General features: G+C 41.9%; 2 protein-coding genes across 4 annotated transcripts in view; one reads left to right on the top strand and one right to left on the bottom strand.

Annotated features, from left to right (window-relative positions):
* The window catches only part of LOC116430585 (phosphatase and actin regulator 2), a 333,735-nt gene that overhangs the window by 300,507 nt on the left and 14,802 nt on the right, over positions 1-18,426 (bottom strand). The window contains exons 1-2 of one of the 3 annotated variants that reach the window (XM_076372291.1): positions 6,216-6,546; positions 4,271-6,022 (exon numbers count right to left, since the gene is read on the bottom strand). The exons of 1 other annotated variant lie outside the window; for it this stretch is intronic. In XM_076372291.1, the coding sequence (XP_076228406.1) occupies positions 4,271-4,304 (34 nt within the window). In that variant the 5' untranslated portion in view covers positions 4,305-6,022; positions 6,216-6,546. Of the gene's footprint in view, positions 1-4,270; positions 6,547-18,426 lie in introns of those variants that run through there. One more of the 3 variants, XM_076372290.1, reaches the window with a different exon arrangement.
* LOC116430587 (uncharacterized) lies at positions 13,758-15,774 on the top strand. Its single transcript, XM_031984949.2, has 3 exons — positions 13,758-14,065; positions 14,581-14,737; positions 15,209-15,774. Exons 1-3 carry the CDS (start codon positions 13,981-13,983, stop codon positions 15,225-15,227), a joined length of 261 nt encoding a protein of 86 aa, XP_031840809.1. The 5' UTR covers positions 13,758-13,980; the 3' UTR covers positions 15,228-15,774.

The raw sequence follows: 18,426 nt of genomic DNA, 5'->3' as shown, positions 1-18,426 counted from the left end.
TTCTAACACTGAATCTACCGAACTTATCGACTTGAAGGATATTAAATTTTATGGACATTGTTTTGGAAAAGTTTAAATTGCTTTTGATCAATTCAACAATGGGAATACGTATTTTAATTCTCTGCTTTAGAAGCTCTAATTTCCGGAATTTATATGACAAAATCTAGTGTCATACTGAACTTAAAGAGATCAGGATTTTTTCTGATGAAATTTATTTTTAACAGTCAATTAGAACAATATCTGTCACTGCAAGTAATTGATACTCGAATTAATTAAGAACTAGTAACTAACCTTGGTCATTAAACGACGAAGCTTTAGTTAAATAAAACGTACTCAATGTAAAATTATTCACTCTTCTCATGATTCATAGATGGAACATTCGAATAATTCCAAATTCGAAAAACTTCGATTGTTTCCTTTCAAACTTAAACTCCATTCACAATTTTCCCAAGATATCATTACTTTCTCCTCAATATCCGGACGACTATAATTTTTGCAGGAATTTCGCATGACGAAACCAGCCACCAAATGAAAGTTATTTTTTCTACGAGTTCTAAGTCTCTTACATCATCGATGCAGTCAACGATAATGGTGCCAATGAACGCACAACAAGCATGCAATGCGAAAAATTTCATATTAGAAGGTGGAATTTATAAAACGAAACTCAATTACCAACTCATTTTCTCCGTTTGCTTTATAAAAACAGGAGCGTTCTGCTCGGACCTAATAATTCTGTGTGACACAATTTCTAAACCCGGATAAATTTTGAACCGATTCCAACGAGCCGAATCAGGGTCATCATTTCCCCTCCACCGACAAAAGTGAAATTCAATAAAGAAATTTCCACGAGAGGGAAGCCGAACGCCGTCGACTTTTGCTCGTCCCGTAAAAGCCTCCAACTTTTCCATCAGAATCCAATATGAACGCGCCCCGATTCTCTGCCCTCTGCCACCTTAGCGTTTTTTACAACTTTATCCCTCGATATCGCGTCCGTTCGATGCGGGTGACACACGGCTCCGTCGGTGGCAAAAGGAAACTTCCGCGATAACGGGAAGAACGAAAGTCGAGGAATCCGAAAAGTGAACGTGACCGGGTGAATCCATGCGTTGCCATTCGATTTACGAATGGGAGCATAATGAAAACGAATCCGGAACACCTCGGAAGCCGCGTTCAGTCACCAGAAACGAAAGACGAAGATGGTATCGGGGGACGCAAATATCTTCGAACATCAATATTCTCTTCCCAATCGAACCGACTGTCGTTCGATTATCCTGAAATCGGAAAGCTATTCGCAGACGATTGGATTAAATGCGTTCCGGATGAATGGACAGTCGTCTGGATGTCGACCGTTTCGGCGAACTATTGGAAACTTGGGAATGTTCACAGTATCACGCGTGTTTCGGTCCAAAGTATGTTACAATTGATATTTATCAGTAAACTATGGATCTTTATAAAAACTTCACCTTATGATCTGACTTGGAGTGTCTGAATAAAAGTAAAATGATAAGTTCCTATAGTAATATTTTCAATATAAAATTTCATTGAAATGTGCATGAAATCGCGTCCCAAATGTTCGTAACTCGCAAGTGAACAGAGAACGAACAAGTACCATCCTTTTATCGTGAATTTTCATCACCAACGGCAATATATGAAAAAAGGAATTTCAAAATATCAATGAAATCCTTTAGTTTATTACGTTTGATCCATTCGCGAGTGTAACGAACGTACAAAATCTTGAATTTATGGGTCGCAAATACTGTAACGTTAACAATATCTGTCTATGTTACACGCAATCCCTAAAAACTCATTGAAAACACGCCGGTTGTTGTAGCTTCCACCTCGAAAGTCTACTTCAGACCAACGCAAAGTTAGATGGTTGTCGGTGGGCACCGACGACGCCGCGACGCCTCATTGTTACGTAACCGAGCGTCGGTGACGCTCCATGGAGGATCGTAGTCTCATCCAGCCAGTCACTCTCGTTTTCCTTTTCAGTCGAACCCGGGCGGACTGGCATTCACAACGGAAGTGCTTCTCGCCTGTCGATGAGCGCACCCTGCGCCGAGTAAAAAGAAAAACTACCGTTGGAAACGAGCCGACGTACAGTGCTCCAGATTGTCGGATCAAAAGGCAAAAGATCTAAAAATATTTTTTTTATTGGTTCCAATACTGTTTATTTCATGCATTCGTATATTGTAAATCGAACGTCACCAAACTCGAATCCACGAGATTAATAGTTTTTGGAATATGAGGGAATTTAAATGTAGAAAATTCCTAACTCACTGGTATGTTCTATATATTTTACTTTCGATATTTTAATCTTTTGCACTCAGAGATTTCAATATTTCTCTCGAAATGTTGCTTGAAGGAGGACTTTCCAATGCAAAGGATTAATATTTTTAATTTGTTTCCATTTTACTTCTTACATGATATAGTTTCATTTTAGTCATATATTGAAGTGTTTTATATATTTTTACTATTCTTTTGCTTTCAATTTTGAATCTGTTTTCCCCTGATTTTACGATATGGAATCTACGTGACAGACAGATGGAGGCGACACTTCTTGGCGTCGCGACGCCAGAACGCCGCGAGAGAGCGCCTGCAATGTTTGTCCTTTAAAGTGCCTCTTCTTCCACGCCGAGGTAAATATAAAGCCGCAGTATTACCCATTCCCATTCGTGGAAGTTTGCTTTTGTCCGCGAACTTCAAGCCCCAGGACAACGAGGAACCGTGACCCGCTGGTTCTCACCATAATAGGGATTCGATGTAATCCTTTAAAATGCTCGGGACACTGGCGAACCGCTTCCGCTCGGATATTTTGGGTCGCGCGAGTTTGCAGCGATTAAATCTGGTGATCGCGGGCGGCTGCGAGTTTGGTAACTTTTTAGTGGTAATATCTGAACGTACGATAATGGTAGTTGTGTTTTGCAAACTGGTATAGCGGGTAGAGGTCTTTAGGACGAGAGGAATTAGGTTTCGCAAATAACAAATGCTATTACATACCGCAAACCGTGTCGAAATATAAATTACAATTTGTAAGTTCGGTAGAAATGAATTCCAATGTTATTCGAAAATTGGCACAGAGACAAATACGGTCTCATGGAAATAAATTGGACGGGAAACTTCCGAATAAAATAACATTAATTCTCGATCACGGCAGCTCGGAATATAGAGATACGCTCTATCCGTAGGTACGATAATCCTTGGACCATTCTGGAAGTAGAGGAAGGCAGACACAGTCGAATAAGACGTCAGAATGAAAAGTTTCGTTTCGACAACTTCGATGGAAGTTGTATCGAAAAGTTTTATGGACTATTAAGACTGCTCGCGGTTCCGTTGCTCTCGTTTTTTCTCGCGTTGCGAACTCGTGGGCAGTTCGCCGCGCGAATACTGATCGCAAGCTGCTCGGAAGAAAAGTTCCATAACAGGATATCTCGGGGGCGCCAGCCGCGACCCTTTCCATGGATTTTTGAAGGTTACGGAAAGCAATACTCCGCTTCCCTACGGTCCAATCGATGACCTAAAATGCTTGACGTAGGTCGCTGTCGAATCGATACAAGGGAAACGTGTGTTCCGTCGTCAAATAAAGTCGCTCCAGGATCGTCTCGCCCGTCCGAAAACTTCACAAAACCGAATACATATTGTCTGGCATGCAAAACTTGTTCGTTCGAGTGTGCTCCGTCCCGAAATTCGATTTGAACACCACCAGTACTTGAAAAGCTCGTTGAACTAACAATCAGTGGAATGTAAATGTAGGCTGAACGAGTGCATTTCTTGGATTCTTTCACAGTACATTGCCTCGACCGAAATCAGTATTCATTTGACTATACTGATATTGAGAATAACAACATTAGGAAGCACGCAAATAAGAAGTTTGAGCTTGAATGAATGTTTGACTGTATTCATTGAGATTTTTTTCTTCGCTACTTAGTACAAGCAACTGTCAACATCCAAGTTTAATTTCCACCAATTACAAAATTATTTACATATTGAATCTTCGTGTTGCATTTTAATTGCTTTAACGATTCTAGCATTAACGAATACTGTATTTATAGCGCCTACATTCAATTTTCTAAGAACATCACGTACTTTAAGTAGTAACCTAAACTAAATGAAGGTGTAGATGACAAAAGACAACAGAAATCACCGGACAAGGATTTCCCGCGCGTAGTATCTCAACGATTCCATGACTCGGGACATTCCTTTTCGAGAAAAGATGATGGCAAAGCGGTGAACAATGAAGAATGGTGTTATACTCAAGGGACAAACGTACCGTCCTTGAAGGGTCCGAACCGCAGCAGGCTCATGTCGGAGGTGCGAGTCTGTCTGGTCGAAGCAACAGGAGAGACACGAGCCGAGTTAAATTTGCATCGAGTCCTCGCGCGAGATCCCGAGTGAAAATCCGTTGTCCTTGGGGCTATCCTCGCCGGGACGAGCGGTTCTAGGCGAGAACGGTCGCGTGATCGGACGCCGCGCGGTACCGCGCGGAATATTAAATTCCCGACGAACGGTTCCGCGTTAAGCCATGCCTCATCGTTTCGCGATCGCGCGCCACATTCAATACGGAAGTCGTGCTTTGTCCAATCAGCGACCGCTTCGCGAATTCCCCCGCTGAATATTCACAAGGCGACCGTGTCCGACCCGCCACGGATTTCCATGGAGCGATTTTATTGCTCTAGTCCGACGCTGTCCCACAGCCAGCCCGTTCCGAATTAGCCGGGTCTATCTAGCTCAAGGATGGAGGATGAAGACTTTCGTCGAAGGTTACGGCTGATCGATCCCGTCCCTTTTATCCTGCGTACCGCTTGACACAGACACTAAAGAGTTCGCGGGACCAAGTCGAGGTTGTCTCGGCTTTCGCCGAGATAGAAGAGTCACGTGTCCATATGAGCTTTTAATCACAGAACGGTATCAGTATATATTATTTAAAGTCGGCCTCATTTGAAACTTTTAGATCCTGCTAAACAGTGTCTGCAATCCGCGACTATTGTCTCTGGGGATCGATGAGAACCACTGGTCCGCGGAGGTACACCACAATAGTAATCACCGAGGATCACAGAAGCGCAACTAGGACGGAACAGAACTCCTGTCGACCGGAGACGCTCGCGATCGGCTGGGGATCAATTCGCGGAGTCAATCGATGTCTCTCACCCCGGGCTGCGGCACGGACTCTGCTCGAGTGGTAGCTAATGACTGGCCGGCGCGCGTGAAAGACACACCCTGCTAGGTGGGCGCGACCAGTATTTATGCGAGCGTCCCGACGTTTCTTTAATTGCCCCGTGCCCACAGGTGTCTGTCTTTGGCGATGATCGATCAACCTGCCGGACTCTTGCTTCACTTTTGCTACCGTCTCTTTATAGGTGTGTTCAGCTTAGAGTACCGGGTTAACAATGTTCTCGGGGTATCCCGGTGAACGTTGATCCACGTGAAAATACGGAACCGGCTGTTTGTTTTCCTTCGACGATGCACTTGAACCGTGTCGCACGACGCTGCACACGGACAGTCAGCTGCGAGGCTTCCATCGATCTACGGCGTATCGACTAATCCAATGTGTTCCGGCGACGCAACTGATACCCGGTGCCGTCTGGAATTGTAATCGCGCTCGGCTGATCGCTGACGTTATTACGTATCTCTGATCGATTGTCCGCCGCGCGATTATTTAAAAGTGTCGCGGACTGCGCGGCGCCACGCCTTTCAGACGATTACGACCGGCGAAATGACAGAAAACCACTGGTTGTCGGCCCGCGACCACCTTGTCCCACAATGCTCCCTCGTTATTTACCAACCGGCTCTACGATCCACGCGTTACGCTTCTGGGAACTATTAGGCTGGTGCTGGTGGAATTCATTGGGAAGGTACATGTTCCTTTTTCCAAGTTCTTGTACCCTTGAAATTGCTGGTTTCAGCTGCTTCTCGTGGGATCGTTTCAACAGTAATATTCATAGATATTCTTTCAAGTTGGAGGTCATTCATTTAAGGAACCAATGTAGTAAATAACTGAACCAAATTAAGCACTGTAACAAAGCTAAACAGGCATCAAAGAACCTTTATTCTCACATCTTCCAAACATTCAAGCTAACAATAAAATCTCATTAGACATTCAAGAGACTCTCCAAACACAACAATCCAAATCTTCAAAATAAACCCCACAGCGAAACATCTATGAACCCGATCACATATTCCTATCTTCATTCCAACTCAACCACAGGGACATATACCATGCACCAACCCAATACTCTCAAGAATCCAGAGTACTCCAGTATTCAGCATATATTCCGAAGAGCGACTGTAGAAAACGGGGCCGGGTCTCGTTACAAGCTGCTCGGACCCAAGTGAGTGCACAGTAACGAGGGATCGACACGGAGCTTCCCGTGATTCAGCTCGTGTCTAGTGTTCTCGGATCTACGGGTATCGGGTTCGATAAACGGGAACGAGCGAAGCAAAGTTTCGCGCGTGACAAGGGAAAAACCGTGGACGGTCGCGAGTCATGGAAACCCGCGCGCGCCGGCCCGTCTTCGTCAACGGTATCGGGTGCACTGGAGCTCGACCTGGCTGGCCTGTTTACATCGCGCGGGAACGTGCCGTGGCCGCACACCACACCTTGCTGGGCTTCCGTCGCCTCGCACCAACACCGGCCCGCCACACGCCGGTGAACTATCTCTCCTTCGCAACGGAAAGAGAACACGCTTTGTGACCAGTCGACCGGCGGTTGATCGGACTCGTGTGTGCGCGAGGCCTGTGTTCGCCTAGCGCGCGCCTCCAAGAATAGAGATCGATGCACACAACGTATAAGGACCGACGCAAATAGGCTGCGGGATTTTTAGCCCGTGCGGGAAGGTCACGAGGATCTCACCGCGCGACGATCGATTCAGAGATCAGTTTTATACGCGCGTTCTTCCGCACGAATCGCCTGGCGAGGTGAGGGTTGCGCGATCCCATCAAGGCTGCAATTATGATACACTACACTTGCGAGGTGTCTGCCGGATGCTTGCGGTGATTTTTTGGGAAATTGTAGATAAGTGTTAAGACATGTGTTTGGTGATTCTAGGTTGATCGCTTTTTAACGGCTATGGTGTACTCTTTTTTGACAGTTTGAGAGCCGTTGCATTCGATGTTAGAGTCTAGTGAGCATAACTCCAATTGCTGTTGACTTATTTATCAATGGTGTCCAGCAGGCAATAGAATTCTGCTTTGACGATTGGGTCTCTGTGTCGTGTGAAATAAAGGAACTGAAGACTTTTTACCAGGTAATGAAAAACGTTCGGTTGTCAGTTTCATTAGCAATGTATTAATGTAAATTTTTTATGAAGTTCTGTTTTCATAAAGGCACTTTAATAATATGTTTCGGTAGCCTTGGCATTGTATTCCTCGGAAGTTACCTCGGAAGCAAACCTTCTACTTTAGAAAGCCGTGTTTTCAACGGACATTCGTTTATTAAAAATCCCTGTAAACTTCAGTTTAAAGATCGACAAGAATTCACGCGGCTCCGCGTCAGCCTCCACGCGGTGTTCCCGTGTCCATGGTGTGCGCGCGATCGATCGGTCTATTAATAATCTCGATTATGTCGGTGTATAAAAGGTAGTTAAGGACGTGGCCGGTTTTAAATCGAATCATGAGCAAATCGCACGGAAAAGTGAACCGCGACGAAACCGATCGCGGCCTCGGCGGAATTTATTTACCATCAAGGATGAGAGAAGAACACACCTACCCTGGGGAGAAAGAACGGTCGTCGCGCGAGAACAAATTGTTCCCTGGAACGAGGGATCCCGGTAGACACGAAAAACTCGTGTTCGATTCCAGGATGAGTTATTTCCCGTGACGGGAAACCGGTTTCGCCTGGAATTCTTAGACCAGACCGTGACGCACCGCCTCGGTACCCGCATTCGCGCAATGCGACGCTATCGGGACAGACGTTCCGTGAGTCACCGCGCCAGCCGAAACACGAAATTCGCATGTTCACGCGTTTAGACGTACGAAATGTTCTTTTTTAAAAATAATACGGACGAAAATAGTCGGCGATTATTAGGGGGCTGCGTGGCTGAGCGGCCGGTTAGAGGCCTTCGCACGGTCGCGGACAAATATGACGTTTTAGTTAGGAGATTGCGTTCTGTTTATGTACACGTGTCGCGTGCACCGCGCCGGCTAAGCAAACATGTCCGGCGTTAATGAAGGTGCGTTAGCTTCTGACTAACTGCGCGTACCGGGAACGGGTGTACACGCTCGAAGCGTTTCGGTAAATCGAGCTGGAAACGCGAGCCTGGACGACGCGAGTCGTCCTTCGGGGTAATTACGCCGGTGGGGAACAAACAGATTCTTCTCGACTCGTGGAGAGGCCAGCGGGATAATGACGATGGAAACGAGGAAGTCGCTGAGCGAAAAAAGCACTTTGCTTCGTTTGATAGAGTAAATTGGAATCAAACTTTGCGCACCTTTGGGTAGCTCTAATTTAATCAACTCCTATTAACTTCATCCCTTATAATATTATTTCAGACACTTAGCAAGATCTTTCTAATATTATTTCAGACATTTAGCAAAATAAACCAAATTTATTAACTTTAAATGTCCCTAAGTTCGATCTAACATTACGAACTCTCATTTTAAAATGTACAATTTTGTGCACTTTCGGTAGTTATCGAAACAGTTTGATAACATCCGCGCGCTCGGTCACAAAATAAATCACAAGCGTTCAAAAATTCACATCACAATCGAACCACACAGCAATCTTCGTTCAATTCTCCCAGCCAAGCCAGAGCCAAACATCCCCGAATCCACAGTATCGAAAGAATTCAGAGACCATTCCCGGAGCCAATCACAGTGGATGTTTGCGCACGGTCACGTCCTGCGGACGTCGATCCTCCGATCAAAAGATCCCGCGGGGGACTCCAATCTCCAACATCCGGTACTTCCTCATTACGTTCCGGCCGGGCGGAGTGCGACGGGTCCGATTCCGCCAAAGAAATCCACTTGGCCGATATAAGAGCTGAAGAGGTTCGGAGGAAAGAGTATTACGAGCTGAACCACTCAGGGACATCCTCGGCTCCCGGAAACGCTGCAGAAAGTTGAAAAAGGACACGCGCGGGTTGCGCGAACGAACGGAAAGAGATTGGCGACGCTGGAAAACAGATTGAAAGGGCTGCTGGGACCCCCGTGCGCGTGGAATTACCAGAAGGGCCGACAATGGTCGGGTATTCGCCAAGGATCAGCACTGGAATCAATGGCTCCCGGACACGCGAACGACGCCCGGGGGTGGGAGATTTATCGTGGGACGCAACCCCTTTCGCGCCGTGTCCTCCTAAACCCCGTCCTCTTCTCCCGTACCAGGGCTAGTAATACCTCTCGTCGATCGGTGTTCTTTGATAACGGTCTCTCGAAGATGAATCGGTCGATCGGCCGATGGAATTTCTAGCGCCCCACGCGGAGGCTAACAGCGGGCTAAGTATGGCGGGGCAGCAGCGAGCCAGAGACCTTCGGAGAGTACGTTTCAGCGTATCGATCCACGGTTTATTGTTGACATTATGGATGCCGCGAACCGTGTTCCATTTCACAATGCAGACAATTGCGTTCCACTTTGTGTGTAATGGACAAGCCCGTACGCTGGACTTCGGGATTGACATAGCGGATTGTTTCGGTAAATGGTAGTATTGCGAGCTTTGGGAATGTAAGGAATGATTGTGAATCGTGGAACTGTAGGAAATCGTATTAATGAGGTGAACGAATGAAAAAATAGGTTTTTTGGATGTTTAATCTAAGTAATTTATGAAGTAATAGTAATTGTTAATTCCTGAAAGGTTATTGAAGATACTGTTGTTTCGTGGTAGTAATTTATGTCGATGAATGGACATTCGTGGAAATATGTGTATTATATTTTAGATTATCTTAGATTAATTTTTTAAACGTGTTAAACCTTGGAGTTCATTTCAGGCCGGGTTTTATCTAAACGTATTTCCCAGCGACATGGTTAAAATTAGTGTTGCTGTCATTAACGGTTCCGAATTAGTGTCGTTTATACCTAGACGCACGCACTGTATTATCATCTCTGCTCGTCCAACCGATAACCGAGCACGACACTTGGCGTGCCTTCCTGATAACGAGAACCGGCAATTAGTTTTGCAAATTACCCGGCCGGTACCTGTACTCGCTGTTGGCGTTAACGAATCCTAGCGTTGGCGTGGTTAATAGCGTTGTTGATGAGGAATTTCTAATTACGCTGGTAAAAAGAACACACGATTAATCTTCTTGACACTTGGAAATATTAAATTATCAGCGACAACGAACTGCCACTTTCCACAACAGATAAATTAATCGTGGATTTTAATTCTTGGAGAATATACGTAATAATTTTCTTACACTTGGAAAATGATTTGTATCTTCATCTTTTTACACCTCCTATAATTTTTTATTTTTAAAATTTCCGTCGATTACGTTTGAATCAACTTGACCAAGACTTCCGTTTTATCGTTTTTCATCGAGCGACGAGGATGTTAATTTCTAAACAGGGAAGTAAACTTACTCGTCAACTAAACACGCAACGGAACCTTATGTCAATAACCCCATAGAAACTTGCGAGGCACTCGTCTCATGAAGTCCGCCACGGTTGTTGTTGTTAAGTCGCACATCCGATTAGAATTCCAGTACGGCTCTCCAGGGTTCGCGGTCCCGGTACTTTAAACTATCGAGACGTAGTTCCGCGAGAAGAACAAGGGGATCCAGTTGAAACTTCCATATCCGATTGGTGAGACGCCATTGTTGTTTCGAATAATAGATGCAACGCTGTATTTCGAATCAATACCTTGCGAGTAAACTGTGGGTATCATTTGCGAAATTTGTACTCTCTTCAATTACGAACAATCCTTGGTAAACAATTCACTAATAACAGAAGTAAACGTTAGTCTAGAACATTATGTAATAATTTAAAACAGAAGACAAATAAGTCTGTAAGGGTCATATATTTAACCTTCCTATCGTAAAAATAACGATATAATATTTTTATTTATTCATTGCATCAAATCTTTTCAGCAGATGGTAAATATTTCAATGATATTTTGTTAGGAAATCATTTTTCGACGCCAACCAAATTATTTTCTAGAAGCTTTCATTTTTTTAACTCGACGGAGTTCCCCTTCCTAATCCAGCGAAAAGACACAGGGAATAGCGCCATCATCAAAGTATATGAACAAAATCAAGTTGCTATCGACTTGATAACGCTATCAATCAAGCACTTTGACAAACATCTCAGTGCAAACCGCGCAGTGTAGACGCTTCATAAATCGATTAACATTATCAGATTAACTGGGGCTGGAGCTCGGCGCTACTCGAACTGTTTCGAATAAATGTTTGTTTAAAATAATTAACCGAACGAAATCTCGTTAGTTGAATTCTTCGCTCTCAACAGATCATTTCATCTACTGTTTCGAATAGTTCAACTTTATATAGACGAACAATTTATTCAAATAATTCAGTTTGATTTGCCTGTGTATCCAATTCAAGCAATCCACCTTTACGCATTCGAATAATTTACACGAGCAATTCGAACAATTTATCTCTATTTATTCTAACCATTTAAATAATTCATCCTTATTTATTCGAATAATTAGAATAAATGACCGTCATTTATTTAAATAATTCCTTCTTGTTTACTCGAATATTTAGACTCATTCGTCTTTATTTATTTAAATAATTCATGCTTATTTATTCGAGTAATCTATGCGAAAAACTTATTCAAATTGCAACGCAAATAGTTTTAAGCGAGCATTGTACACATCGCAGTCAATATAAATTCCTCAAATGACAGAACAAATAATTATTCAAACAAATCCTTTCCCTATTGATTATTGATTTCTTATTTAGGATAAAATTTCAATTCAGTAAAATTTTCTTCGTTGTTCAAACGCTTTGCGCGTTATCTGAATGAAACGGCGGCTAATATTCTAGCTTTCAGTGTGGTTCAAGGGCCCATTAAATCTCGGACGGGGCCTGTTGGTCGCTGATTCTGTTCGAAAACCGATGAGACGCGCTTTTCACGCGAGGCGCGCGATTGTTCGAGCGTGTCCCGGCCGAGCGGAAAACGCGACGTCACGTGCCGGGAGCGTCGTGAATGGACAAACGTTCATTGAATAGTTAAGATCTGCCGGCGCGCTTCCGCTGGAAAGAGCGAAGCGCGTTTTGTGTAGGCTTTGTTGTTTCACCAGGTTTTCTCCGTCGGGAGCCGCCGGTTTCAGAAACAAACGTCCGCGTCTAGTTTATTAACGCTTCGAACGATGACTCACTCGCCGCGAAACACCGCCGCGCCTCGAAATGAATCGTAATTGTCCGCGGCAAGGATAATTCCGAATTTACTGCACATTTTTTTTTAATTATTCTCGCTTGTTTGTAACCAGCTCAGTTGAATAATGGAAACGTAACACGGGCAAGCGACCGTGCGTGTAATTTCGCAGCCTGTTTATGCGATGATCGTGTTACAGAACAGTAAAATCTGTATTTCGTATCTGATAATTCAAATCGTTGGAGCATGCACGCTATTCTGATGTTTATTAGGACGCCGAAGTAATTTTTGTGAATAGATTATGTCTATTGTGAACAGATGATAAGTCTCCAGTGAAGTTTTATTGAATCATTGATTCGAATTGAAAATTTATTTCAGTTTTATTTATTCGCTTGTACAACATATTTCTACAATTCTAGGACTCCTTTCTACGATGGACTAGCAGAGTAATTTGAAAATGTAACAGTAGCTTTCCTGCAAACGAAAATGGTCGACATTTTTTATATATTTCAAAGTTTTAGGAAATATTTTCTCGCTTGCGTTTATTCAAACAAAAGCCGGAATGATGTTTCGCTTTTGTATTATAAATTCTCGTGTATATTCAACGAATAATGGACGACCTTTCATCAGCATTTCTAATTTCCCCGTCGAAACGTTTTTTCGTCAAAGTCTGTTCCCGCGCCGCGACGGGAAAACCAAATTCAATCAAAACTCTGAATATTCATGATTGAAATCGGAAGTCGCGATGTGCCTACTACGTTTCGTCTCGCATTAACAATCCCCATATAAACAATCGCGTTTATAAAACCTAATGGCGTTGCCTCTGTAACTCCCGCTAATAAACTGCAAATAAAGCATGGACTCTGTGAAATATCAATAATATTAAACAAACTGGAGAAAATTGTTTGCCCGAACACATTTGTTCAGTAGATTAAACGCCGCTGTGCCGAAGTAACAAATACAGTTACAGCACGTTTGTAACTGACCGCTTGTAATAATATTTAAAACGATCTGAGCAGCAAATGTACCTGTTCGACGTAATATACAATCCACAGCAACAATGATTATTATTCGTTTCAATAACTGTCATAAACAGAAATATGCAAAATATACTTCATCCTTTACTAATTACTCACGGTGCACCAATAAATTTAATTTCCAATTTTCATATAACGATACTTATAAAACTTATTCCTAAAATAATTCTTTAATTGAACCTCTAATTTCTACGAAACTATAATTTTTCTCAATGAGACATCGGCATCGAGCCAATAAAGATTTTCGGGTCAAGTATTATCTTTTATATTATTCTATTCTACTTAATTTACAATTCTCCATCGTTTAACGTTTGTAATCGATACTCAAAGAAAAGAAACTGTGAGAACTATATTAGTGACACGTTAGTCAAAGCGTTAAAAGAATAAAGTGTTTCAAGCGCTCCAGATGATTGACGCAGTCGAGGTTTTTCTATGTAAATGCGGGAGAAGCGCGGAGTCAACAGCTTCCCGGAGATTGTCTTCCTCATTAGCGTAGTTCGTCATGCCCGCGTTTTTAAACGCGAGATAACAGGTACTTTGTTGACGTGTCTCGGCCAAGAAAATCGACCAGTCACAGTGGACATCGCTTCCCGTACTATATAAGTCCGGCAGCCAGATCGCATTGATCCAGACGAAAACTGAATCCCGTGATTCCATCCGACGTCAGCTCGAAAATCTTTAAACATGCACAAAAGTATCGCCGTTACTTACGCCGTTCTGTTCGCGTTGGTTCTCGTCGGTGCCAAACCAATTCCTCAGTGGCAAAACAGTGAGTTCTGATTCCAAACAATAGTCGCTAGATTGCGGATTCCATGAATTCATAGCGTGATTTACATTTTTCAAATATTATACCTGCCAAATAGTGAAAGTAACTTCTACAAAATTTGATATAAAAATGAATTTTAAGATTTCTTGAAAATGTTATTTTTTAGGAGATAAAAAGATCTCGTTTTCTAATATTTTATACGATTTTTCTTACTATCGCCTATAAAAACATTTTCTTTACTTTTTTTATTTCGATAATTACTAAATAAAAAGTTTGAAATTGAAGGGAACCCCCTGTAAAGCTTTATTAGGAAATTGAAGAAAATTGAATGAACTGTTTATTTATTTGCAATGAAACTTTATCATTATTATAGGAAATGAATTGCAGTTTCATTCCACTTCCTCATTCGATAAAAACCTATGTTTATAACACAAATTCGCGGTACAATGATCGCTGAAACGATAATCGGTTCGAATGTGTGCGTGTGGTATTTTTCAATTGTGAATTTTGTTATGCAGACGATTTGGACGTACTCGCGCCCGCGGATGCCTATCGTTACAGTAACGCGTTCTGGTTCGGCAGACCTTATTACGAAATGGACGACGCCGGGGATAATGCCTACTCTAATTCGCTGCTGAAACAACGGACATCCACCTTGTCCTACGCCAGTGTTGGGTAAGAGTATAATAAATAAGAATAATCGTCGCTGCCGTGCCAATAACTGCATGGAAACTTTGGAAACGGCACGGGGCGGACCGTTCTTTCGAACCATTAACGTTGAAAGTCAATGGAATCCAGGAGCAATAATAATTACAATAGTGGAACGATAAAATTCTGATAAAATTGTTTTCCATTAAATCGATCCTGCGTTATTCAAAAATCTTCTTGGTTAAAAAGTTTCGTTGTGTATAGTGTTTTATTATGCGTGTCGGTTTAGCAGTGTCACTGAATGAAATTCTCCTCCCAGATGCATAGTTCGCGTAACATATATTGTATTAAAGAAACTCGTTAACAATGTAATAACACGAATTTCTCAATTGTTCGTTATAGTAGAATATTGATTAATTATTAAAAATAATTTCTATCATACTTTCTTGTTCCAATAAGCCGAGAACACTATTAACATTAAATTTTTTCTTCTCGCAGAGCCGGGTGGGGTCGTTGAACAGGCAACCAATGAAATTCACCGATAAAGCTCACCATTCTTTCAGCTTTTAGCGTACACTAGTTACCTAGCACACAAGCGGCGCGTCATCAATTTGTATTTATAGTCATTAACTTCCATCAATTAACGGCATTCATTGTCACGAAATTTAGTTCGGTCGGGAATTAATTCTTTGACATCGCGTCCAGCGATCTTTATACTTTCGCTTGTCACTCTACGAAATTAATCGAATCGATAGTCAATCGCGTTAATGGATACTGCGCGCGATCCTATATAATGCGTGACCTCTGTTTCGAAAACGTCAGCAAGTTTCACGGCTCGTGGAGCGTGGCCTCTGGAAATTTACGCGTAAGTACTACGTTGTCTGCGAGATACGTTAAAAAATTAGTCACACGCGACCTCTGCCAACCGAAGCGGAGATCGCCGACCGCTAAACAACCGGCAAGTGTTCACGGATTTTCGGGATACTGACAGCGAGTATATAAGCGACAGCGCGATAAACTGGACGATAGTGTACTCTATCAGTTTTAAAACAGTGGTTCGAGAGATGAGGAATTCGATCGCGGTCTTTTTATCTTGCTTCTGGCTGTACTGCGCGCAGTCTGCGCTGCCGGAGGATGGCGCAACGGGCAAGTCCATATTCAAATCTTTAAATTTAATGCGAAGATTTAGTAACGATTAATAATTCGGACGAATTAATGTTAGCTCTAATGTAAGATCTAGTGTAGCATGTTCATTTTAGCCTAATTTTAATGTTATCGAAGTCGAAACTTTGCACTTCTGTAGAAGGCGAATGTGATAAAAATTGTAACGTTATTATTTTACTTAAAACTATTTTTATTTCATAGATAATGTAACTTTATACGATTGTATTTATACCTACATCAAATATATTGTTACTTTTATGTAAATATGCATTTGTATAAAATAATATCATATATCGAATTGATATTGAACAACAGTCTGTATACCCTACTGCCAATTTTCTTGAGTTACGAATAGAATAAAGAGCTGATTAAACTTCATCGAACTTTCACCTGTGTTCTGCTTATACCGTAAACGTACGAAATTCAGGGTAGTCAGAATAAAATCAAATTAAGGAATATCCCCGACAGTTTAAAAAGTTGAACTTTCGCTGAGAAAGGCCAGGAAAGGTCGAGTCTCGTCGGAAAAGGTCGAATTTACCGGGAAATTCATCTTGATCGTTCCAGAGCGTCTTAAACCGTACTACGGTTCCGTGATGCATCGCTTCTACGGGCCATGGAGCACCCTGCATAAAAGAAATGGCGATTACGTTGACTACAACGATTATGGCGGCCATATCTCGGACTTTTTCCCAAGTTCGCTGGATCTCCCGCATGATGGCAGTCCCGTATTCGAAGGGAATCTCTACGAAGTACCGATGAATTACGACGATCGTCTCATGGCGTTGAACTCGGATTACAAATGGAAACCGGTGGGACTAGCCGATTTTCGAACGGGGATCGGCCCAATCGAGACTTTAACTGGTGTTAAAATAATCCAGTATTCCACCGGAGATACGAGGACAATTAACTATTCGAGATTCTAATTCAAAATAGGTTGAATGAACATCCAATGTGATTTCAGTAGTTACCTGCTTTACCAATGTCTATTGTACATAATTATTCATAATTAGACTGCGCATCTTATGCAAATTCATAATTTTAAGAGTCTGATTATAAAAATAGAATTACGATACAAAATAGTTTTTTCTAACAACTGTTGTAAAATGCTCTATGCTTTAGATGTTTCATTTACTCGTTCGTACTTAATGTATTCTATGCAATTTTGCACTTTCCCATAAATGCATAAAGATCCGCCGTTTGTTCATAATAACGTCATTATAGCATGTATAAGTACAATCTTAAAGCTTTTCAAATGCATTTAAATAAATGATTAAAGTGACGTACTAAGCTACAAATGAATTTAGCAGCATCAGTGTAAGTTTAAAGCAAGCAACTTATTATTAGAATATTTTGGACTGTAAAGGATTAATTGGTGTCTAAAGCAATTCTTGCTGCATTCTTTTAATACCAGCGCCAATATTTTGATGTAGTAATTCATGTACAATATTCATAAAAACGTGTAGCTGTTGAAATAAAATTAAATATCAATACAGAGTCGCAAAGATTAAATGGACTGTCAATAGTTGTACAAACATTCAACATTGGAATATGGAAAAAAAAGGAATAAATATTGTGTGACAGTTTTAACGTTCGTTTCGTTGAACTCAAAGTAAACTTTAGCAAATAAAGTAAACAAAGTAGCGTTCTGTGGAATAAAATATAATTCAGACCGACAGGAACAGATCGAAGAGGAAACGAACCCAGTTCGAGTAAGTTTGCTCGTTATAAAAGTGTTTGACCTGTCTGTATGAATGACTGCGTTGAGAATAGTTGAATGACTAATAAATTATTAGTTTCTTAGGTTAACCCTTTTAATCCACAAGATGTTTAGAAAAATCAACTTGTATAACCAAAGAATGTGATTGCAAATAAACGTAATAACACGTTTTTACCATTTAACAATTCTTCTTAAAAAAGCGAAGAAAATAAAATATTCTACAGTTAACACTAAAACTACCAGGCGGCTCAAAATTACTCATTCCTGATTTCTTCTTTTTGCTATTATCAAAAAGATAATAGATTATCCAGAGAATTGTTAAAAACATTAATTTACCAATACAAAAATTGGATTGTAAATCAATTAGTCTCAGTAGACGGACTGTTGGAGTTTCTATAGAGGAATTTCAAAAAGTCAATTTAACTGTTCGGTAGTTTTAGTGTTAACACAGCACCGTATTTCCAATGAACTGGCGACAAAAGAATTCGCGAGTTCATAGGTCGAAACACGCGGGAAATCACACGAACGGTCCATTCATGCGTTCGCCACCTGAATCCTGAATGCGGCGTCGAATTCGTATCGGTGGACGCGTAAACAAGCGAACGGACTTTAATGAAACTGAGTGGGACGTTTAATCGGTCGCGTACTAATTCCCGTAGGAGCAGAAATCTTAACGAGCCTTTTGTCCGCGGTGGTTGAAGAAGGAAAACCCGGCCGGTTCCTCAGGGGCTCGTAACGCGCGGTGCGGAAGGGGTGAGTCTCCGGGCCTCGGTGGTCCCGCAAGCTCATTGGCTCGGTAACGCACGCGGAAACGGGGTTTCTCGTGAATATTTAA

Source organism: Nomia melanderi, chromosome 11 (assembly GCF_051020985.1).
Source record: "Nomia melanderi isolate GNS246 chromosome 11, iyNomMela1, whole genome shotgun sequence".
NCBI classification, from domain to species: Eukaryota; Metazoa; Arthropoda; class Insecta; order Hymenoptera; family Halictidae; genus Nomia; species Nomia melanderi.
Note: the sequence above shows the minus strand (reverse complement) of the source record. Positions and strands in the feature narration are given on the sequence as shown.